Source organism: Bos mutus, chromosome 16 (assembly GCF_027580195.1).
Source record: "Bos mutus isolate GX-2022 chromosome 16, NWIPB_WYAK_1.1, whole genome shotgun sequence".
Lineage (NCBI taxonomy): Eukaryota > Metazoa > Chordata > Mammalia > Artiodactyla > Bovidae > Bos > Bos mutus.
The window spans coordinates 15,439,551-15,464,176 of NC_091632.1; the positions used below are offsets into that span (position 1 = coordinate 15,439,551).

At 51.2% G+C, this 24,626-nt stretch overlaps 1 protein-coding gene and 1 long non-coding RNA gene across 2 annotated transcripts in view; one reads left to right on the top strand and one right to left on the bottom strand.

Annotated features, from left to right (window-relative positions):
* Nucleotides 1-1,366: 1,366 nt before the first annotated feature.
* LOC138991241 (uncharacterized) lies at nt 1,367-4,172 on the bottom strand. The gene is made up of 3 exons (XR_011467212.1): nt 3,470-4,172; nt 2,524-2,602; nt 1,367-2,115 (listed from the first exon to the last, which is right to left on the bottom strand). It is a non-coding gene; the product is annotated as an uncharacterized lncRNA (long non-coding RNA).
* A 92-nt stretch (nt 4,173-4,264) lies between these two features.
* The window catches only part of VASH2 (vasohibin 2), a 41,017-nt gene continuing 20,655 nt past the window's right edge, over nt 4,265-24,626 (top strand). Inside the window, exons 1-5 of the mRNA XM_070384766.1 lie at nt 4,265-4,437; nt 5,074-5,512; nt 13,865-13,953; nt 18,347-18,403; nt 19,440-19,514. Of these exons, the coding sequence (XP_070240867.1) occupies nt 5,237-5,512; nt 13,865-13,953; nt 18,347-18,403; nt 19,440-19,514 (497 nt within the window). The 5' untranslated portion in view covers nt 4,265-4,437; nt 5,074-5,236. The remainder of the gene's footprint in view (nt 4,438-5,073; nt 5,513-13,864; nt 13,954-18,346; nt 18,404-19,439; nt 19,515-24,626) is intronic.

The following is a 24,626-nucleotide window of genomic DNA, read 5'->3' on the forward strand; positions in this document are numbered from 1 at the left end:
CCGCCAGGCTACTCTGTCCATGGGGATCCTCCAGGTAGGAACACTGGAGTGGGTTGCAATTTCCTTCTCCAGGGGAATCTTCCCAACCAAGGGATCGAACCGTGTCTCTTATGTCTCCTGCGTTGGCAGGCAGGTTCTTTACCACTAGCACCATCTGGGAAGCCCCAAAATGTTCCCCAGAGGGAATTAATTCCCTTAGATTCCCCATTGAGGGCTGCTTAAAAGCCACATCCTTCAGTGTGACATTTCATCTGATGCAGAAGTAGTAGACGGCTCAGAGACTCCAGACACGCGGTCAGCCAGCCTGGCTGTACAGCAGCAGCCAAGGGGGACCTGATGGGCAAGCGACTGTCTGTCCCAGATGGCTGAACTGCACAGATTTGGCTGGCTGTGAAGGGAGCTGTGGAGGCAGGGAAAAAAGGCAACATCTAGCCAGTGTGATTAGGCTCATAAGATGCATCTCATACATCCATCAAGAGGCTATAAATATCAACAGGTGGTGGAGCTAGACGTATCATCATCAGGTTAGGATTTTGTCTTATTTATCTTAGAGACCCTAGCAACTGGCACTTGAAAAGAAGATACCATTTGAACTCAGTTTTTATGGTTCCAAACCATAAATTAAAACTACTACATGTCTCTGCTATGCCAGTTGTTATGCTGGTGAACAAATAGGACTATGCTCTCAGAGGTTGAGCAGCTGGTCATCATGTGTCAAGTTGGCCTTGCCCCACTGTGTGCATATGTGGCTATGTCACTCTTACTAACCACCTGAGCCCTGGCTGCCAAAGGAGGAAAGGAGGCGATAAATTAGCCGTTTGGGATTAACATATATACGGTACTATACATGGGCTTCCCTGGTAGCTCAGCTAGTAAAGAATCCGCCTGCAATGCAGGAGACCCTGGTTTGATTCCTGGGTCAGGAAGATCCTCTGGAGCAGGGATAGGCTACCCAGTCCAGTATTCTTAGGTTTCCTTGATGGTTCAGACAGTAAAGAATCCTCCTGCAATGCAGGAGACCTGGGTTCAATCCCTAGGTTGGGAAGATCCCCTGGAGGAGGGCATGGCAACCCACTCCAATATTCTTACCTGTAAAATTCCATGGACAGAGGAGGCTGGTGGGCTATAGTCCACAGTGTTGCAAAGAGTCAGACATGACTGAGTGACTAAACACAGCAGAGTACTATATATAAAAGAGATAACCAACAAGGACCTACTGTATAGCATAAGGAACTATACTCAGTATTTTGTAACAACCTATATGGCAAAAGAATCTGAAAAATACATATATTATAAATAAAAGTATATTATATATAAAAGAATATATATATATATATAGCTTAATCACTTTTCTGTACACCTGAAACTAACACAACATTGTAAATCAACTATACTTCAATTAAAAAATTAAAAACAAACAAACAAAAAAAACCCCCTAAAACCCATAATCTGTCTGGCCTGGGTTCACTTGAGTGTTATATAACACGAAATACACAAAGAAATGGAGAACAGAGTCGGCTGGTCCACACAATGAGTACAGTTCTCAGATGCAAAAGGATTCTGAACAAAAGGGCCCTTCTGACCTCCAGTCCTTTCAGCGGGACAGCGCAGCTCACATCAGAAGCTGTCTTACCACCTCTTTGGAAAATTAACCAAATCTCATAGCTGTCTTCTTAGACCGTTTCACTTGACTCCCCACTGCACCCATCCCCTGGGATGGAGGATGGATAGTAGGAATACTGGAGATGAAAAACAAAAGCGTTTCCTTCAACTGTGGGGGAGTCCTGAGGTGCCTAGGCCAGGAAGATGATCGATGACCCTCTCTGGTCCCTAGGATCTTGATCCGGGTGAAGCAGGATCCAGGCCCTGGGTTGACATGGACCTTGTAGTTGTTTGAATTTGGCCTGAGTGGGGACACTGGAGATTGATGCCAAGGACACTTGCCAGACACTCTGTGATGTTCACTAACGGGTCTGATCACTTGAGCTTAGGAAGCTCCCTTTTCTCCTGAGGGCTTGTGAGGCCATATTCTCTACTCTGCATACAGATCTGCATCTTGAAACCCTAGTCTCCTGGACTTGAAACCCCAGGGGAAGCGAGGAGAAAGAGACGGATCTGAAAGAGAGTGAGAAAAGGGAGGAAGGCTGTTTGAGGTGAGAATACAGCTCATTCCTCTGAGGCATGTTTTCTCCTAATCAGGAAATGAAAACCAAGGCAATTATGTATTGAGAGGATAACTCTCTTTCCATTCCCTATTTTTTCCAGGTGTGCTTGTACTTGAATTACTCAGATAATTTCCTGAATGTTATTATTAGGTCCATTTCCTCTATCTGGACCTGAGTTACTCTCACTGTGGAATCTATAAAGTCCAGGGCCTGGGCTCTGTCGGTGATGCTGCAGGACTGGTTAGGAATCCAGGTCTCTACCTCACCTTTCTTCTGAGCCAGGAGCTACACTCCAGCACCCACCCCTCAGCACACCGTTCTCTGAAAGCGGAGTTCCAGTTCCACAGGAGCGACTAACCCGTAGCATCCAGAAACAGATCTGTCATCAGTGGTTTTAGATGATTGCTTCTTTTTCCTCTTCATTAAAAAAAAATTATCTGTTTTAATTGAAGGATAATTGTTTTACAGTGTTGTGTTGGATTCGGCCTTATGTCAACATGAATCAGCCATAAGTATACATGTCCCTTCTCTCTTGAATCTCCCTCCCACCTCCCACCTCCCACCCCATCCCAGCCCTCTAGGTTGTCACAGAGCCCAGGTTTGAGTTCCCCAAGTCGTAGAGTAAATTCCCACTGCCTATCTATTTTACATACAGCAGTGTATATGTTTCCATGCTACTCTCTCCATTCCCCCGCCCCGGCAATAAGTCTATTCTCTATGTCTGCAGATGACTGCATTTTTAATTTGAGGTTAACCTAGCATTGCTGTCACAGCTGCTTTAACTCCTCAAAGCTGGCAGGCTGGCCTGGAGTTTAAAGAGAAAGGCTTTACAGCCAAGTTCTGAAGTCTCCATAAGCGAGGAAGTCAGAGGATCACAGAATCTTAGAGCCAGAACAGACCTTGGAGAGTGAGCGATCTGCTCTTCTCAGATAGAGGCCGAGGCACAAAACAGGCAATGGCTTGTCCTGGGTCACACAGCTTAGCCAACTGATAAACCTGGCCTTAGGGCTAGCCCTCAGGTGAGGACTCTGGTGCTCTTCCCCTCTCACCTTGCTCTTCTTTTTAAAAAGAAGATGTCTTTAAGACAAAGGTCTTTCCCTGGGGAGTGTGGGAGGGCCTCCACTTCACCCTGGCTCTGAAGCATCTCTCCCTCCTCTCCTAAATCAGTAGCTGTGACAACAATGTGAACCTCGATGACCACTCCTTCGCATATTATCTTGGGTGTAAAGGGACTTTATTTGTCTCTCTGGACTAATGTCTCACAAGGAAAGATGCTGAAGCTGAAGCTCCAATACTTCGATCACCTGATGCGAAAAGCCGACTCGTTGGAAAAGATCCTGATCCTGGGAAAGACTGAGGCAAAAGGAGAAGGGGACGACAGAAGATGAGATAGTTGGATGGCATCACCGACTCGATGGACATGCATTTGAGCAAAGTCCTGGAGTTGGTGATGGACAGTGAAGCCTGGTGTGCTGCAGTCCACAGGGTCACAAAGAGTCGGACACGATTGAGCGACTGAACAACAATAATGTCAGAGGATCTATGGCTCTGTCACCTAGTGGGTTTTGGGTAATTCGTAATGTGGGGTTAAAAAAAAGTGTGTGTGTGTATATATATATATATATATATACATACATACACACACATTAGCATTGTTCCATCATGTGAACAGCCCTGCCTGAACCACCCATCACCGCTTGGTAGCGGCAGGTGAGTGTGTCCAGTGTTCCTCAGGGAATGTGTCTTACCACAAGCCCTCGTCTACCTCGGGGTCACTTCTTGGGTGGCTTTACTCTCAGGGTCACTTCTTGGGTGGCTTTACTTTTCCTCTGCTTCCCACAGTTGCAACTCCCGCAGTACCACGACCCTTGGGGAAACTCTGTCCTAAGTCCCAGGGACCCACGCTCCCGCCCCCGCGGGGGTCCCAGGACAAGACGGCAATCGCATTTCGCGCGGCCGCCCGGGGCCCCCTCCTCCTCTTCGCTCCCGCCCAGGAGCCTCCGGAGCCAATCAGAGCGCGGCGGAGCCCCGGGTTGTGAGAGTCCCGCGCTCGGGCCCCGCCCCTCTTTGTTGCGGCGGCCAATGGACGCAGTCAGAACATCGGCGGCTGCCCGGGTGACTCGGTTATCTGTCACAGAATAACATTCGAGAATGGGACATGGAATGAGACGACGGCCGCAGCACCCCCAAGCCCAGGCCCAGGCCCAGAAGCAGCCCCCGCCTTCCCCGCCGCCCGGAGAGGCTCCGCAGCCATGAGGCAGACTGTCCCGAGGTAAGGTTCCGGAGCTGCTGTGCGCCCTTTCCCGCGCCCCGCCTGCAGCCAGTCCCCCGCCCCGCCCGGGGTGCCCGGCGCTGGAACTCGGGGAAGCAGGCGGGTGGAGCCACTGCCCCTGCAGCCGGGGGCCGGGGGCCGCCCCTAGCGCTCCCGGCTTCGGGAGGGCTTCCTGGAAGAAACGCGGCGGTCTTTGCAAGCCGAGGCTAACGCTTGCGCCCTCGCGGCAGCCCCGGGCGCTCACGTGCCGGCACGTTCTGGCTCAGCTCTCGGGCACATTTGGCGACCCAGGAACGTGCGGAGCCTTGCGGGGACCTCCGGTTCCTTCCTGCGGCGTGTCTTTCTTCTTCTCCCTTCCCCGTCCACTCCGCAACCTCCACGCTCCTTGTATTTCCCTCTCATGGTTTAGGTGGGTGTGAAGCTTTGTGGCAATATCCAAGTCGCCTTGCTAGGTAATTCCAGGGCTGGAAGCTGGTGTGCAATTCCCTGGCTGGGGGTGGGCTCTGTCCGCGCGCAGTGCGGAGCGGACAGTGAAGTGGGGATCCAGCAAAGCCCCACTGCCTTGGCCACGGCCCCCTCCGTGGTCTCTCTGGGTGTCCACTTACCGTGGTGTGTGCTGTCTCTCACTGATTTCAGGCACGGCCCGTAAGCAGAGCTCCGGCCGCCGCTCCCCCTTGGTGCGTCCTGCCGCAGCGAGAGGCATGGAGAAGGCCGCCCCTGCCGGGCGCTGATCCCCGCGCTGCGCCCGCGAGCACACGCCCCCTGCGCAGCCCTCCGCGTCCCCCGCCCCGGCCCCACCATGACCGGCTCCGCGGCCGACACTCACCGCCGCCCCCACCCCAAAGGCGCCAAAGGCACCCGATCCCGGAGCAGCCACGCGCGGCCCGTGAGCCTCGCTACCAGCGGGGGCTCGGAGGAGGAGGACAAAGACGGCGGGGTGCTGTTTCACGTTAACAAGAGCGGCTTCCCCATCGACAGCCACACCTGGGAGCGCATGTGGCTGCACGTGGCCAAAGTGCACCCCAAGGGGGGAGAGATGGTGGGCGCCATCAGGAACGCCACCTTCTTGGCAAAGGTTAGTAGCTACGAAGGAGGGGTGGGCTGGGCAGGGATGGGACCATTTTACCTGTACGTAGCGTAGCGAATAGAGGCAGTTTCCATTTTCCTGGTCCTGCTGCAAACTCCCTTCCCCGCCTAATTCTTCCCGCCGGCTCCCACCCCCTTTGCTTAATGGAGATGTTTGTCTTGGATGTCTTAGCAATGCGAGAGAAAAGGAAGAGGGGTTACTGTCCTGGGACTGTGTGGTCGACTTGTGCCAAGGCTTCTTTGAATCTGGAGCCAAATTCTGTTATTTACTTACCCTCTGTACATCCTCCTTCAGAGAAAACTGAAGCCACCAGGTAGCACCAGTGTGCCAAGAATGCATAGACTCCCTAGGCATCGCGCCCCTCTCACCCTCTCTGGAGTCTCTTGGTCCTCCTCTGTGTTCCCCTCGAAAATGATGTATTAGACTGTGAATGAATTTACAACCAACCAGTCAGACTTCTCATCGTGAATCATTCCTAGACTTTTTGCCAATTTTTTTTTTAAATGACAATGACTTTCACCTCTGAAACTTGCAAAAGAGTCAACCCTCTCTTTTCCCAGCTTATCTGGGCTCTGAGAAAAAAGAAAAAAGTGTTTTAACCATGACTTAAAAGGGACTTTCCAGTACCCATGATGAATGAATCTCACAGGATAGAGAAAGAGACTTAGGAATGAAACTGTTTCTACCTTGGAGAGAAGCCAGTGAGCCAGTTGAATTTGGTGGCCAAGGATAATGTTAATAAAATGGAGGGACATGTGCAGGGGTCTCTATGTGAAACATCAGAATGCAAACTCAAGGAGGAATGACGCAGAGCCTGGGGGATGTAGCATGGCAGATGGTTTCCCGTGCACCCTGGGGACTCTGGTATGGCTGAGAAGATTCCTGGGCAGGTCTAGGAATGCCAGACCCGAGACCTGGAAAGCCATCTGGTCGAGTCCCCAACCTGGAGCATCTGGTTACTTGAGCCTCTGAGCCTGCAGGCCAGAAAGCTGTGTGTGCCCTTGGGGAAAGTGGCAGAGCCTCTCAGCTTCCTGTGGCAGTTGGTTACAGTGTTTTATTACCCTGCTGGTCAAGGAGATCTTTCATTTTGCTCAAAGAGAATCTTGCCTGCTTTCGTGTCAGCTGTAATTACCCTTGCTGAGTCCTTCTGGAGGACTCAGAACCTGAAAACAACTCTGGTACCGAAGTACAGTTCTGACTTCAGAGTTGGTCCTTACTTAAGTGAGCCTTTCTCATTTAGCACCCTCAGCACCCACCCTGCTTCTAACTGTGACTTCATCCTTCTCCTGACATTGTGGGTGGGGACCCCCTTTCTCTATAGGAATCAGAGAATGTCAGCGTTGGTAGAGATTAATCCCTGCCTCTCAGCAAAAACCCTCCCTTTTTTTGAAGACTTCCTGGGATTGGAGGGCTCGCTACCTCACAGAGCAGCTTCCAGGCCTGGCCAGATTTTGCTTACTAGGGAACTCTTAAACTGGGAACAGAAGTCCGTCCCCACCCTTCCTCCCCAGTTACGTGTCATCAACAGTTCTTCTGGTCAAGAAGCAAAGGGGAGCACACATGGCCTTCCTATGCTACTCACAGCTCCCTTGAATGTTATGAGATGGTTCTCTTGGAGTGAGGGAAGGACTTGGAGTCAAAAATCAAGCTACTGAATCCTAGTCCTGGTTGTGCTACCTCTAGCTTCGTGACCTAGATCACTCATTTAAAAACCTCCCACCTTCCTTTTCTCATCTGTAAAATGGGAGTAGATCAGGTAGGGTGTAAAGTTCTTTCCAAGTCTCAAATCCTATGGGGTTATGACCCGTTAATCTTCAGGTTTCCGGTGATGTGTGCGATACCAGAGGGACACTGGACTATTCTGCATCTTCCTTTAATCGTCTTTGTCCACAGGTAGTTCCTTTCATCTTTTCTTTTTTATGTATCATAGTTCCCAGATCAACTCACTTTCCTTGTCCTCTTTCTAGGACAGTTGCTACTTTGTCATCAGTCAGTCCCGGAAAGCAAGCACAATATGAAACACAATATGCTGAATGTTGTCTGAGCAGCTTAGAACATACACCACTACTTCCGGAGACCTGTACTTTGATACTTCCATTATTGAGGCTGAATTCTGGGTTCTTAAAAAAGACTGTTCTTTCTTTTCTTTTCTTTTTGTTTTAATATAGTGGCCATATCATATTGTACTTTCACAGTAATACTAAGGTCATATGAGGGCTTCTGCCAAGCCAGGACAACCCCAGCCTGAACGTGGGCATCGGCTTTTTGAATCTAAATAAAGAACTTCACTTTTCTCTCCTACGTTGTATCATGATGCTTGCTTCTCCATCCTCAGCCCCGCTGTAGCATCCCCTCTCTCCTGGTTCTGACCTCCCCCAAACTCTGACTCTGCACAGGCCCTGGGATGGAAACAGCTTTTTCTTTTTTAAAAATTTGTATTGGCATATAGTTTCTTGACAATGTTGTGTTGTAAATCAGCTACATGTATACATATATCCCCTTTTCAGATTTCCTTCCCATTTAGGTCACCACAGAGCACTGAGCTGAGGGAATAGCTTCGAAAACTCCCGCTTCCAGGAACTTCTGATTCGAAGGCTATACCTGCACTCCGCTCAGCAGAGTTTCTCCTCTGGGGCCAAGTCCTTTTCTCTTTTAATCAAATCAATGTCTTGCTGAGGAATTTGTACAGAAGCAGGGGGTAGGGGGAAGTGGTGGTAGAAAAGTTGGAGAGTTTCAGGGAGATTAACCTTTTGGTGGGCTTCCCAGTTGGCTCAGCAGTAAATAACCCACCTGCCAATGCAGGAGCTGTGGGTTCAATCCCTGAGTTGGGAAGATCCTCTAGGGAAGGAAGTGGCAACATTCTCTAGTATTCTTGCCTGGGAAATCCCTTGAGGAGCCTGGCAGGCTACAGTCCATGGGGTTGTAAAAGAGTCAGACATGACTTAGTGACTAAACAACAAACCTTTTTTTTTTTTTTTGACAATTGAATATGGAATATGGATTAAGAAAAGAAGTGAGCAGGGTAAAGTGTCAAAGACCTAAAAGGAGGACTGAATGACACTTCCTTTGACCACAGGCATTCTGTTAGTAAGTTCTGTCCAGAGATCCAGGTGCCCCCACTGGGGAAGGGGGGACAGGTGTCTCCTGCTCTGCGATCCTCCTTCTAAATGTGTGACTGCGGGCCTCTGCCCTACTGGTTACTGGCTCTGAAGTTCCAGCTGACTAGGTGAAAGCCAGGGTTTTTTAGGGATAGTGCAAGAAAGCAGCACGAGTTAGTTGGCTGATAATCAAGGTTGGGAAGGAGAAGCAGAGAAGATGGCTGGCTCAGAAAAAATCAGCTGAGCCAACTAGGAGTCAGCGCCTCCTGCTTCTTGACTGCCTGGAGCCCAACTCTCCTGGGGCAGACAAGCAGATGGATTCAGTGGGAAACATCAAGCCGTTTCTTGCAGACGCCACGTTTTTGTAACTCATCCTCACGTTGATCCCAAATTGTGACATAATTCACATTTAGTGGACTCCGCTTGGCCTGAGTGAAGAAGGGTGAGGGCTGTGGAGCCAGGCTTTGCTGCAGTCAGGGCTCCTCCTGTCGCCTGCTGGCACACATGGGCAGCTCACTTTGTCCCCTGTCCTGCGTTCCAAACCATCAGTCCCCACTTCCTGCTCAGCCTGAGGATGTGACCCCTGACCTTCATACCAGGTTACCATCAGCAGATTTCTGGGGCCCAGCCCGGGCTCAAGAGTGATATTCCGTGCTCCCCTCCAGCTTGCCAGAGAAGATTCTTCTGCCTGGAACCTGCACAGTGTATGGTACATTGCCAGGGCAGGGATGGCAAAAGGCTGTGCTTTCTCTCTGTACTTTCTTGTCAAAGACTCGTGGTGCCCGGGGCTCTCGCTGCCTCCTGGCTCCTTTCCTGGCTCCTCCTTCTCGCCACATGGTGATGTATGGGGATGACACACACTGGTGTCTGTCCACATCCTTGCTCCTTGGATGCTTCTGACAGGTCATTGCGTTTGGCAAGGATGGAGTGAAAGAGAGCCTGTCCACAAAAGCTGGCCTGTGGTTTGTTTCCTTTTTCTTCTTGAACAACAGTCTTCCTGTCCACCCACTTCCCCCACCCCCTGACCATAGGCACAGTGCCTACGGTGGTAGGAGCTCTTAGAGGGCGTGGTTTAGATTTGTGCCCTCTAGATTCAGCCTTCTTCAGCTGGGATGTGGCTTGAGAAAGTTGGATGCAGTTGGCAGGAGGGACTTGATAAATCTAGGTTGACGTCTCAGGTGAATCGGGGCAGGAAAATAACAGGAGAGACTCTCAGGACCCCAGTCAAGGATGAGAAGAAAAAGGAGTGTTCCCCGGGCTTTTCATGAAAAGGCTGTACCAGTTAATTTTCCCATCATGCCACAGGAGAGCATCCTACCAGGACTGGGTATCCACACGTCAAGATATCTCTCTTTATTGGAGAGGCAAAAAATGATATTCTGCAGTGGCTTTAATTTTTCATTCTTAAATTGTGCACTGGAACATTTAAAAAATATTTATTCACTATTTGCATTTCTTTGTGAACTGTCTTTTCATGGTCATTTAAAAAATTGTGGGAACATATTATTTACCATTTTAAGTGTACAGTTCACATTATACTTACAATTAAGTACATGAATTACTTACATTAGTTACATGTAAGTTCACATGTACTTACAATTAACTTCACGAATGAAGGATATTAACTCATGTAATTCACACTGTAAGTAGGTTCACATTGTTGTACAACCGCTACCACCTTCCGTCTACAGAAGTTTTTCTTCTTCCTCGGCTAAAACTCTGTACCCATTAAACACTGAGTTCTTATTTTTCCCTCCCTCAGCCCCTGGCAACCACACTTCTATTACTCCTTGGCTCTATGAATTCGACAGCCATAGTAACCTCATATAAGAGAGATCATTCGGTGTTTGTCCTTTCGTGACTGGATTATTCCATTTAGCATCATGTCTTTGAAGTTCTGGCTTATATAGCAAGTGTCAGAATGTCCCTTCCTTTTAAGGCTGCATAGGAATGCGTGGCCTGTGTAGTGCATTGTGTTCACCCATTATCTGTTGATGGACACTTGGGTGTCCATCTGGGCCATTTTCTTTTTTTGCAAATACAAATGTGCCTGTTTTTATTGTAAGCTTACCTATATTATCTTCCTGACCATATACTTTAAAGAGACTATTTTTTTTAATTTATTTTTTTATTGAAGGATAATTGTTTTACAGAATCTCTTTCTTTTTAAAAATATTCACGTATTTATTTAGGCTGCACCAGGCCTTAACTGTGGCACTTGGGATCTTCAGTCTTTTGTTGGGGCTTGCTGGCTCTTTAACTGTGGCATGTGATGTCTAGTTCCCTGACCAGGGATGGAACCCAGGCCCCCTGCCTTGGGGGCACAGAGTCTTAGCCATTGGACCCCCAGGGAAGTCCCTGGGGCCATTTTCTCTTCATGAAAGCCCAGAGAGTTATATTAACTTCTTCGAAGTGTGAACTCTTCATGAATTACAGACAGTAATGCATGGCCCCCACGTATCCACAGGGGGACATGGACGTTTTCATTCTCTTACTTCACGCTGAGAAGGCATCTCTGTGATGCTCCTGAGTTGAGCCTCCAGGGGCTCAAACTCTGCTGATTCTGTTTTCCAGTTCCTGAAAAGTGGACACCATTCAGACTCCTCACCCCCCGTCCAGACCCCTGAAAACACACCGTTGATGAATAATGATTAGCACAGCTAACACTTAAAGAGCCCCATGCGCCGAGCCCCAAGTTGCCTGCTTTTTACATTAGGTCATATAATCCTCACCGCCAGCCTGGAAGGTCTGAAGTAGATGGTATTCTTTCTTATTTTATCAAGAGGGACCTGGAGGCTTAGCGGTGGGGGCAGCTTGCCCAGGGTCCACAGCAGTTAGGTGAGAAAGCAGGGACTCATAATTACCCTGCAAGGAGCCTGCCTGGTTTGCCGTCCGTTGGCCTGTGGGGGCATGGGCGGCCGGAGGCTGACCCAGCCTGAACCCCCCGCCAGCTGTCCCAGACGGCAGGGTGGGCTGCAGCCAGATGACCTCATCCCCTCGGCAGTCCCCAGCTGGGGTTTGGGGAATGTGGCCGAGGCTCCTGCACTCGCTCTCAGCTGGGGCTGAGGTAAGCGGGCAGCTGTTTTGAAAAGCCCTTGGGCGCCACTGGGCTTGCTATTCTGAGGACCAGCTGCCCCCTGACTCCCACCCCCGGCATCCGGCCCTTGCGGGCTCCATCAGGCTTGGGGGCATTGAAATCACTTGGTGGTCAGCCCCAAAAGCTGACTCAGAACCAAGTGGCTCTGGCTTCCTCAGGGCTTTGGGCAAGGGACGTCCCTCTGGGGATCCCTCAGGTGGCCGGTGACTCTGTGGGGCGTTTTCCCGTGCTTGCCAGCTTTTCTACTAACTAGGTACCAACCCCGCTTTCTGCCCATGGCTTCATGAACTGTGCCACTGCCCTTTTGGTGCCTGTCCCACCTCCCGCTTTGTACCTGGCCCAGAGCTCAAAACACAGGAGGCGCAACAGAAATGGTTGTCCGCGTCTCCCCTGCTTCCTCACTTTTATATGAAAGCTCTGGCACCTTCTTACACAGAATTCCGGGTGTGGGTAGATCTGTGGATGTTACTGCAAAAAAAAAAAAAAAAAAAAACCAGGGACAAGCTTCCCCGTGTTTGCTAGGGCAGAAACACAAGGACACGCTTCGTATTTTGACCCCCAGGGGGTTGTGGGGAGGACCATGTAAACAAATGTTCAGATGGGAACATTTTGCTCCCAAAAATGACTCTCCATGACAGGAATGTGATTTGAGTTGATATGTTGTAAGCAAAATGTTTGCAGAACAGCTGTGTGAGCGTGTGCACTCCCAGTCTCACATTTTCTTTTTCTCTCTCTCTCTCTCTCACACACACACACACACACACTGCACCTTGGCTGTGAAATAGGATGTGTGGCTAATTCTGTTTTAAATAAAAGCAATGGAAGGTGTAGAAGTTCGAAGAACCTCCTGCTTCAGGCCCAGAGGCCCTGCGCCCTCCAGCTTGGATGTAGGGCCTGAGCCTGCAGAGCTGGGGGCAGAACCAGGGACCTTCGTGGGCCGTGTCTGGCTTTGGTGCCCACAGGCTGTCCAGCTCTGCCCCCAAGTCTCTTCACCAGTGGCTTCCCCTCTATTTCACCAGTGGCTTCCCCTCTATCAGCTAAGCACTCCGTCCCCAGGGTCTCCCTTTACCTGTTTTCTTCGAGAGTGGAACTAATCTGACCCGTGGCCCCTTCTGCTCCTCCCTAAGCGACGCAGGCCTCCTCTCCCTCCTGCCGGAGCTGCCAGCCCGCATGGGCTGGCAGGCCCTGTCCCTGCGTCTCCCCACCAGAGGCCAAGGTTAGAAGGAAAGTAAAGGAGAAACTGCCCCCTTTCTTCCCAGGAGTGACTGGATTAGAAGCACTTGCTTATTTTCACTCTTGGCCTGGTTGGCAGGGTGGCTCAGAGCTGAGCGCCGTCTCAGCTCTAAGTTCCTAAGAAGAGGCACTTACCTCCCACTTGCCTGTCCTGGGTGCTTTTGCTCCCTTCTCTTCCCAGCGGAGGGTAAGACCTTCAGACACTCAGTGTTGACCTAGAGGCAGATTAGGAAGTGCAGGGGAGACTGGCCGCCAGGAGGGGTCAAAAGGTAAGACGGCTCCTGAGTTGGAAGGGATGCCCATCCCTGGGAAGAGTCGAGACAAGAGGGGCATCCTTACGAATCCGCTCGGGGCTAGATTCAGGGAAGGGGTGCCACAGGCAGTGCAGGGGGTGGTGTGGAGGAGAAACGCTAGGTGCAGAGCCATGTTGCCTCCCTTTGGGGCACCATCATCTTATATTCAGAGGTGCCCTGGCGAAGAACACAGGTTACCCCAGCCACGCAGAAAAGTGTCGTCGTGCAGTCGAAGTGTGAGGATTAATGGAGCACCTTGAAACATTCCAGCCTGGGAGGGGAGGGTGGGACACTACAGGGCATAGCCCTTGGCCTCAAGAAGAGCGGAGGCTCCCGCAGGGAGACGGGCCGTGTTCACGCAACACGCAGAGAGCCGTAGGGAGCCCTTGCGACGACCCAGGGCAGGCTGTGTGCCAAGGGAACACAGAGGACGTCGGCAGGGGACTGACTGGTCTGGGGAGACCTTATCCTGGAGGCACCAGTTGAATGGGTGCCGGGGGCAGGGTGGCCAGCTGAGCTTGGGAGCAGCTCTGCAGTGGTCCTGACCCTTGGTCCACCCTGAGGCACTGGGCTCCACAGCATCTCCTTGATACGACCATCTCTGTCTATTTCTCTGCAGCCTTCAATACCCCAGGTTCCAAACTACAGGCTGTCAATGACGATCCCAGACTGGCTCCAGGCGATCCAGAACTACATGAAGACACTACAGTATCCTTCCGACCGGGGTCAGAGGAGACGACCCAGCCAAGGGGATGGGCATGGTGATTAGTCTGATGACCTGTCTGTCCGCAGATGGTCAGCAAATGCGGTGTGAGGTTGATGAGGCCAGGGACGGAGGGACGCCGTGATGTGAGAGCCTAGGGGTGACACTGGAGGGCCATCGCTGTGATGCTCAGACCCTCTCCCTTTAAGCTCAGACCCTCTCCCTTTAAGCTCAGACCCTCTCCCTTTAAGCAGGGTGTGGGGCAGCCGGCAAGGGGCGGCCAGGGGCGGGCACTGCTCCTCCTTCTCTCTCCCTCCTCCCTCTCAGTCATCCTTGGCTCCTTCCATCTTTCTTCCTATGCCAGCTTCCTTTTCTCTCTTCCCTCTAGTCTTCTGCTTCCTTTTCTTTCCTCTCTCTTTTTGGCCTGATGCTGACCACGCATCATCAGCAAGAAGCCCATCCGGTGCTGCCTTTCGCACCTGGTACTCTTGCTCTGCATGAGTGAGTGTGGCTCTGGGCTGGGGTCCCCTCCACTTCGCGTGAGTTTGAAGAAGAGCCAAGTTGCCTTGTAGTTCCCAGCTGGGTGCAGACCAGCCAGCCGTGGCTCTCTTTTCTCCTCTGATCTAAGGAGTGTCTGCAGTCAGGATTAGATCAGTTCTGAGCACCTGCGTGAGCTACGGTATAAGAACCAAGGGGGCGGGTCAGATGGTCCCCTTGCCGCGGCTGGTGCTTTATCCGGGATAGGGGTCAGACGGGAGCCGGGCTGAGAGCGATGTCAGTGAGAGGGAGGGGCTGTCTGCCTGAGTGAGTCAGGGAGCATCTTGGCTCAGCCAGCGTTGGGCTCCCTGCCGCCATCCTGGCCCCCAGCACATGGTCCATGAGGTCAGGCCTCGGCTCACCTCTGTCCTTCCTCCCTAAAGACAGAGAGCTTAGCAGAGAGGATTTCACGGGGCACTGCACACATGTCCCGCCTGCCCCGCAAGAGGCCTCCCCTCTCTGCTACGGGCAAGAAGCTGTCCTGTGGACTTATGTGTTTGCCCTGAAGGGAAGGGCGCTAGCAGATGAGAACGGCCCCTTGGTTGGGTGACCCCTCTCAGTTCCTTTACAGACTGTGACCTCCCTGCGTGGTATTTTCCCAGTAGAATCCTAAAGTAATATTAGGGATTAGAAGATAGCACCAGCCTCCAAGGCTCAGGCTGACAGCCCAAGCCCAGGGATGGCCGTCTGATTCAGTGCTGATCACCGAATTGGGAACTCGCGTGGGGAGCTCCCTTTGGCCCAAAAGCATAAACTCTTGTCAGAGTCCACCTGGAGCCCCAAGAGCTGAGCTTTCCTGGATGTGACTGACTCCTCACAGAACATTCCAGAAGGTGATGGAAATTAGAACTTAGAATTGCCCACCCCACTTCTACTTGGGGCTTCCCTGACAGGTAAAGAATCTGCCTGCAATGCAGGAGACACAGGACACTTGGATTTGATCCCTGAGTTGGGAAGGTCCCCCGGAGGAGGAAATGGCAACCCACTCCAGTATTCTTGCCTGGGAAATCCCATGAACAGAGGAGCATGGTGGGCCACAGTCCTTGGGGTCACAAAGAGTCAGACACGACTGAGCCACTAAGCAGGTCCCTTCTACTTAGGAGAGGGTCTTCACAAGGATCATCTGGCTGGAGATTAAAGAGGATAAGCCTGGGGAGAAATGCATTTTGGGGGCCCGTTTGCATGTGCTTGACATATAACTGCTCTTTCTCCCATAAACCCTGCAGCACACTCTCAGTCCTGAAGGATCTGCTTTTTCATTTTTCTCTTCACTGACCCGTTGTGATGGTCGCTGACCTGGATCAGTGACTGCAGAGAGGGCCAGAGAAGCGAAAACATGCCCCGTGCTGCCGGGATCAGGTTCCGGGTCACCTTGCCGTTGGAGTGTCCTCCCTGTTCTACCCTCTGACAAGCCTTTTATTTTGCAGTTCCACGGGCCTTCCTAGTGCTTTGTCCTGGACTCAAGGACTGGTGCTAGGGCCTGGGGACCGCTTGGGGCCAGCCCTGACTGTGCAGGGTCTCAGCTGGGGATGCAAAAGGGTGAATCCTGCCTTCCCTTCTGTCAGCCTCACAGCCTTGGCCAACAGGAGTGCTGGCCTTGCACAGGATTCTGGGAAGTGAAGTCTCTAGTCCTGAGCTCTGTTGTGTGGGGTGCAGCCTTCTGAGGGTGAGGGTGAGGTCTCTCTCTGAAGGAAGCCGTTTTTTGGAGGTTCTCCTCCCCAGCCCACTTTCAGGGCTGATAACTGTAAGGGACTGAGAAAGGATGGTCAGGTAATTTTTTCTTAATTATTTTTTTATTATAGATTTGTCTCACTCTATGCACTAGATGTATAAATTAGATATAAGCACGGAGAGAAATCTGGGCATATAAATAGAACTTTTGCCTGTTGCATTCTACTTTTACATTCTTCCCTGGTGGCTAAAAAAAGGTAAAGAAAGTGAAAAAGTGAAAGTCGCTCAGTCATGTCCAACTCTTTGCGACCCCATGAACTTTATAGTCCATGGGATTCTCCAGGCCAGAATACTGGAGTGGGTTGCTGTTCTCTTCTCCAGGGGATCTTCCTGACCCTGGGATCAAACTCTGGTCTCCCGCATTGCAGGCAGATTCTTTATTGTCTGAACCACCAGGGAAGCCCAGAAGGTAAAGAATCTGCCCGCAATGCAGGAGACCCGGGTTGATCCCTGGGTTGGAAGATCCCCTGGAGAAGGGAACAGCAACCCGCTCCAGTATTGTTGCCTGGAGAATTCCATGGACAGAGGAGTCTGGCTGGTTACAGTCCATGGGGTTGCAAAGAGTTGGACACGGCTAAGCGACTAACACTTTAAATATACCAGGACTGTTTGAACGAAATCTTTGGTAAAGTGAAAAACCATTTCACAACGAGACTGTGGAGCCCTTTATCTTCTTGTTACCTCCAGGGTTTTGTGTATTATATTTTTAAAAGCTGAGGGGGCCTTTATTGTTACGGGTTATTCTTATGGCTCATGCTGGTAATTTCCCAACAGTTGAGCCTCTTAAAACCATCACCTGCCTCCCCCTACCCCCCATCAGTCCCAGATGGGGTGACTGAATAACATCCGGGGCCAAGACCATGGCCTGAAATCAGAATCGCCAGAGGTGGAGCCCAGAACCTGCTTATCACAGACTCTCCAGGAGGTTGTTAAACACGCTCTTGTCCTAGGGGCCAAGCACGTCTTTGCCAAGACAGGAATCCCAGCCCTTCTTGGGAGGGTGTGCAATGCCTTGAGGTGATCATTGCCTCCCTCTGCAGCTGCCTGTACCATTGTAGGGGCACGCATCTAACCTCATACTCCGCTCCTGGGCTACGGGTTCAGGCTTCATTGGCACCTTCCCAATACGTACTTTTTTCTGTAGGATTTTGTTGGAGGCAAAAAAGAGAAACAGAAATTAACTTTTCTTTAGGTTCAGAAAAAATCAAGATCCAGTATCAAGAGAGCCTGCTATGAGAGAATCTCTGGTCCCCTTCCAAATGAGCTCATGTGGGCTTGCAGATCTCTGAAACCTTGTGGGCAACCAGCTAAACCCCTGTGGGGTAATGGTGTCAGTCTCCTCAGATTTAATAATCCATGCCAGTGTCAGTCAGACGGGACATGGAAGAGATGTCTCCCCAGAAAACCCTGCTGCAGTCAGTTTGCTCTTGAGAAACTCTGCTGCCATCTACCTGGCCTCCATGCCTCACCCTTCCATCCATCCAGCCATCCAGCCATCAACCTACCCTTCTGTCTGCAGCCAGCCAGCCAACCTTTCATTCATCCATCCACCTATCCTGTCTTCTGGTTTTTAGTATTTATTTTATGATTTATTTGTCTGTGCCTGTTCTTAGTTTTGGCCACAGGATCTTTGGTTGTGGCATGTTGGATCTAAGAATATCCAGGCAAGTCCCACCTAACCACTCTTCTGTCAACCCCATTCTTCTTGCCTTCCTTGCATCCACCCACTTATGCATCCATCCGTCCACCCAGCCATTCACTTATCCCTCATATTTAATACGTTTTGCTAACTGGAATATGTTGGACTTGTGCCATGCTTTAGGGTGATACAAAGATGGTAGAGAAACAGTCCCAACTCTCAAAGAGATTGTAGTTTAGTAGGTGAATTAAGACATGTAGTCAACAAAACACAGAGAATATTGAAAAGAGCTAGTCTGAAGTTCCAGGGTGCTTTGGGGCCTCCAGGGCAGGTCAGTGAGGAGGAAGATGCTGTTGGTGATATTCTGGCTGCTGGACACCTAGAAAGCCCTGACTCCCTCATCCCTTCGAGACATCAAACATAGCTTCCTCTGTTGGATTACTGGGACCTTTGGAGTTTTCTGTCACTTTCCCTTTACATACTTCACACAGATACAATCATACAGGGACCCAGTTCTTTGAAATTAGGAAGATGAGACCGCTGAGTGGGTAAGTGGTGCATGGTCTATGGACCAGGAGACTGTGCTTCTGTCTAAGAGCTGTCATCTTTCTCTCCCACTCTTGGTCCTTGATCCCAGTGCTCAAACATTCTGGTCCATAAGGGGTGAGGGTGGGGCTGCCCCAGGACCAGGGTGGAGGTGAGACTGAGGTGTCAGCCACTCTGGACAGCCAAGCTCAGTGGTGGAGACTAACTCAGGGATGGGGGAGGCATATGAAATTTGTTTTATGTGGCCTTTTTTACTTGCTCCCTTGTAACATCCCTTGTCCTGGGTTAGTGGGAGGGTACTGTGGATTAGGGGCACTAACCTCACAAAGGGTTTCCCAGGTGGCGCTGGTGGTAAAGAACCCGCCTACCAATGCAGGAGACCCGGGTTCAATCCCTGGTTTGGCAAGATCCCCTGAAAGAGGGTATGACAACCCACTCCAGTATTCTTGCCTGGAGAATCCCCATGGACAGAGAGAAGAGCCTGGTGGGTTACAGTCCTTGGGATCACAAAGAGTCGGACATGACTGAAGTGACTTAGCATGCATGCACACAACCTCCCAAAACTACCTCTTGGAGAGAGGAGTGGAGAATTTAGGAATTTTAGTTCTGCCAAGTACTTTTCCAGCCTCGTGCAAGGCCACTTTGGAGAAGGCAATGGCACCCTACTCCAGTACTCTTGGCTGGAAAATCCATGGACAGAGGAGCCTGGTAGGCTGCAGTCCATGGGGTCGCTAAGAGTCGGACAAGACTGAGCGACTTCACTTTCACTTTTCACTTTCATGCATTGGAGAAGGAAATGGCAACCCACTCCAGTGTTCTTGCCTGGAGAATCCCAGGGACGGGGAAGCCTGGTGGGCTGCTGTCTCTGGGGTCGCACAGAGTCGGACATGACTGAAGCTACTTAGCAGCAAGGCCACTTCTCCCCTTTCCCTCCGTATTCCTGCATGCTGGGCCTAGCGTGGAGACTTGTGGGCTGACACACAGACCAACTGCATAATTAAAGGAACCTGAGATCCTTCCTTGTGCTCTACCCTACAGGTTAATGGAAACAGCGAAAGAAATGACTCGGGAGTCCCTGCCTATCAAATGCCTTGAAGCTGTCATCCTGGGCATGTATCCTTTAAGGGATGTGAGTTTAAATGTGCTCTGTAGATGGTAGCATCACTCTGGGCTGGTTGTGCCTTTCACATCCTAGGTCCTCAGAGATGATGCTGGTCATCTGCGTGGAGGAAACTGTCAAGCTCCGCTGGTGGTTCTCTTGAACTTTCACCATCTGGACTTGAACCAAATCAGAGCTCGGCTGCTTGGCCATCTTCAGTGTAACCTGTGAGCTGAAGCCTGCTTCGAGGCTGGCTCCCAGGCCAGACCGCGTTAGTCGCGAGGAGAAGTCTAGCTTCGGGGGGACTAGCGAGAGCATGTGTCATTATTTTTTTTGCATTTACCTGGCATTGCAACAGGAAGGACACGCCCATGGGATTACTCAAACCCATCTGCAGGAAGATTCTCAGCGTGGACTGTGGAGGGGCAGTCCACCATGCGGACTGCCTGGTGGCAGTGTCCTGACCCTACAGGACATAAGGCTGAAACCAGGGTCTGGACACTTCACACTTTCCATTCTGTTTTCCCCTAGGCGCCTGGCTCCTCAGCCGGAGGGGAAATACGATCCAGAATAACCGTGATGACCCTTGACTTCTTAGTGGTGGCAGCAGTAGAACGTGATCTGGTAGAAAAGCAGAGAAATTCCCCATCCCGGGACGGACGGCTTGGGTGAACTGGCCAAGGGAATGCAGCCAGACATGAGCTCGAGAGGTGGCCCCAGGTTAGGACAGGTAGGTCCTTGAGTGCCGTGCTGAGAAGGGTGACTTTTTCCAAAGACAGTGAGCAGCCCTGCCGAAATCTCTGGAGCAGAGACAGAACATGATGAGCGTGCACTCTGGAGAGACAGTTCTTGGGGCAGATAGAAGGGCAGCCGGGGAAGGTGAGACTGCATCTGCGAAGCCAGTGAGGAACCGTTCTCTCAGGGGGATGGCGGTGCTTGAACTGTGATCTTGGCCATGGGGATGGCTTTGAGGGGACAGTTTCAGAAGATCTCAGGGACTGAGAATTAGCCGGCGTTGATGCAGAAGGAAGTCCACGAGTACAGGTTTCTGGATGAGTCGACCATCTGTGGAAGATGGACTGGAGGAAGGTGAGAGACTCGGGCGCAGACCTGAACTCAGACGGAGCCGTGAAGGTCGAGGAGGGGAGTTGGACATGTCCTCAGCCCCACGCGGGGACTCATATGTGCGGAGCTAGAGGAGAGAGGCCATGACTCTGCATTTCTGGTTTGGCAAATTGAGTGATCGGATAGTAATGCCACCGTCCACGGGGAGGACTGACACAGGAGGGTCAGAGTTACGGGGAGGTGAGTTCCGATTTGGACGTGTTGAATTTGAGGTGCCTGTGGGGCATCGGGTCGTGTATTAGACTGTGGCGCTCAGGAGGAGGGTCCTCGCTGGAAATAGAAACTTGCGGGCGGTGGGCGTTAGGGGTGGCCATGGTTTCAAGGATGACATCCCAGGGTTTTCTGCTCTAGTTGGACACAAGGAGCCGTGACAGAGACTGAGGAGGGCAGTTAAGAGAAGTGGAAAGGAAACCAGGAGAGAGAGGAGACTCAGAAGTCAGCAGGAGGCTTCGGACTGGGGACGGGTCTGGTCTGTTTTCCTGGCCCCCCTGGACATCTTCATGGGGAAAGGAACTTTGCCCCTCTAGTCTGCAGACCGCTGTCTGGCCGGATCTGAAACACGACTGTCCACAGGTGCCCAGGCTCGCGCCTGAAGAATGGGAACTTGAGTCTCGAGGAGGCCCTTGCCCACCCCTGCAAGTCATACCTCCCCGCTGCTCCCCACCCGGGAGATGGACACGTCTGGGAGCCCAGCAGGCAGGCAGGGGTGGGGTGTGGGGAACAGCAGATGGCTCCAGGCCCCACCCTTTGGAGGCAGGAGTCCACACAGCTGTTGGGCAGAGCCTCCTCTAAGTTTAATGGGCGAACAGTTGTCGGGGATTTGCTGGTGGTGGGTGAAGGAGCCCCTCGCCATGGGCGCCAGCTGCATCCAGACCCTCTGCTGGTGGAGGTCGCCAGGCCCCTGGACGGAGGTCATCTGGCGTCACACGACAGTCCTGTATGTGGCAGTCTTGTCGCCGTGCAGTTGCATCAGTCCAAGTGGAAATTAGCTTAGGTTCCTGGAGTTGCTTAAACCCTTGGGGTTGCGGGGCTGTACCTGTGGCCAGCCCCAGGCCTGTCCAGATCAGATGCAGCCTGTTCTGGCCCTCTTTTGTTCTTACCGTTGTGTCATTTCGGAGAAGTGGAGGGAGGGTGGAGAAATACTGCCGAACTCAGGGAAATTTGACTCCTGCATAGACAAGAGACACAGAGCTGGATTCTAAAAGCGACGGCCTCTTTGTCTTTGCTCCGTCAGCATCCCTGTGGCCTGCTTTCCTCCCAGGCACAGCCAAGGGCGAACTCCGGTCATCCGTCTGCCTCCCACAGGTCCTTCCGCAGGTCCTGGGGGATGAGGGGTGCGTTGACGACTCTGAAACAGGTTGACTTGGCTGCTTCTTGGAACCCTGTGTCCATCAGCTTGTCCTTATTTTCTCTTGTTTGACGTGAGCGCGGAGTTCAGGATTCATTCGTGAAGGGCCACTTCTTTTGATCTTGGTTTTGTGATCGTGCTGGAGAGAGAGAGCCTTGGGGGTCATGGCACTTCTTTGGGGGGGCCCCATTGGCCCTGGTGGGGCTTAATCCTGGAGCTCAAGTGCTAGGGTTTCTCCAGTAATAGCTGTATTACCAGAGGCAGGGTAGGCATCGCCCCAGCAGGCTGGGTGCTGGGCCGAACCTCCCTGGGCTGGGGGCACTGCTGCTCTCTTCCCAGTTAAAGCCCAGGCTACTTCCCAGTCCTCATCCACACCTTCTAGTCCCCTCCCTCTCGGTTCACAGAGACTCCAGGTCCCATTGATTGCCGGAGTGATGGAGCAATTCTGAGCGAGTGATGACTCGTCACAGGATGGGCTAGTGGTCCCTCCGGTCACTCCCCACTCTCTCTCCTCCCCTTGACTGACTCTGCTTGTCCCATAGGAATCCTGGTGTGGTCACACCGAGGCCCCTTCTCTGCTCTCCCTGAGGTGGCTGGGATTCCTCTCTCTCAGCACGGATCGCATGGGGGTGGGTTTTTTCAGTTTTACTGAGATAAAATTGACTTAGAGCACTGTGTAAGTTTAAGACGTACACTGTAATGACTTGACATATATATTGCAAATGCAGGGTTTCTAAGCATTGTAGTGACATATTCATAACTTCAGTTCAGTCGCTCAGTTGTGTCTGACTCTTTGCGACCTCATGGACTGCAGCAGGCCAGGCTTCCCTGTCCATCACCAACTCCCGGAGCTTGCTCAAACTCATGTTCATCGAGTCGGTGATGCCATCCAGCCACCTCATCCTCTGTCGTCCCCTTGTCCTCCTGCCCTCAGTCTTTCCCAGCATCAGGGTCTTTTCTAATGTGTCAGCCCTTCCCAACCGGTGGCCAAAGTATTGGAGCTTCAGCTTCAGCATCAGTCCTTCCGGTGAATATTCAGGACTGATTTCCTTTAGGATGGACTGGTTTACATTTACCATTTTTAACTTTACCGTTCAGTAGTGTGGAGGACATTCATGCTGTTATACGGCCATCACCACTGTCCATCCCCACCACCGGCTCTTCCCAACTGAAATGCTAAGCCCATTAAACAGGGTCCCCAGCCCCTAACAACCACCGTCCTACTTTATGTCTCTATTAGAGTTTGACTCTTCCAGATACCTCATAAAGTTGAATCATACAGTATTTGTCCTTTTCTGACTGGTTTATTTCACATACACTAATTTCCTCAAGTTTCTTTCCTGTTGTAGCGTATGCTAGAATGTCCTTCCTTTTTAAGGGTGAGCTATTCCATCGTATGTACATACCGCACATCGTTTATCCATTCACCGCTTGAGTAGAGCCTTTGGTTATCTCCACTTTTGGGCTCTTGTGAAGAACGCTGCTGTGACATTGGTGTGCGAGTATCTGTTGGAGCCCTCGCTTTTGGTTCTCTTGGGTGTGTACCCCAAGTACGGTTGCGGGGTCATACGGTAATTCTGTGTTTAATGTGCTTGAGGAACTGCCGTGCTGATGGTATTGTGTCCTTTTTTTCCCCCTCGGCCACACCATGTAGCATGGGGATCTTCCCCAGCTGGGGATCAAACCCTTGCCCCTGGAAGGAGAAGCATGGAGTCTTAGCCACTGCTCCACCAGGGAAGCCCCCGTGTTGTGTCCATGTTGAGTCTGTCTCTCTGTCAGACTTTCAGGGAAGAGCTGTGTACTTCATCCTTGACTCCACAGCCCTACCTAGCAGTCTGGCTGGGATAGGAAGTAGTGTTTGTTACACTGACTTAACTGAGGAGTGCCCTTGTTCCAGCCCCAGAGAACTCGCCCCAGAAAGCAGGGAAGGATTTATGTAAGAGGACCCAGAAGGATGTGATTTCACTCCCTTACTGCCAGTTAACCTCACGTGATAAAGTGAAGAGAAAGCAGGTAACCATTTTTATAGAGAGGAGCCATCTGTGATTAAATTGAGGTCAGATGACAAGACTTCTTCTTTTTAAGGGTACCTGGATTAGCCCTATACCCTGTGCAGTCCTTTTTTTAAAAAAATTACTTTAATTTGAAAAATTTTAATATAATTTTAAAGGCTACTTTCCATTTACAGTTATTACAGAATATTGGCTCCATTCCCAGTGCTGTACAATACATTCTTGAGCCGGTCTTACACCTGACAGCTTGTTCCTCCCCACTTCCCATCCCTATGTTGTCCCTTCCCCCTACTGGTATCTACTAGTTTCTTCTCTGTACCTGTGAGTCTGGCTTCTTTTTTGTTCTGTATACAGGTATGTTGTGGTTTTTGGATTCCACATGTAAGTGAGTGATATCCAGTGTTTATCTTTCTCTGTCGAGTTCAGTCCTTTTAAGCGTAAGATGTATCCTCACAACGTAAGGTTCATCCTTTCAGCAAGCATTAACTAGACACTTCTGTGTGCTCGGCCTGTGGGAGGCCCAGGATGCAAAGTATAGCTCCTGCCCTCGTAAGATACAAACACACACACACAGTGCTGGGCGAATAAGCGCCAAGTGCGCTGGGAGCTCTTGCAGGGGATGCGGGGACTTCACCCACACT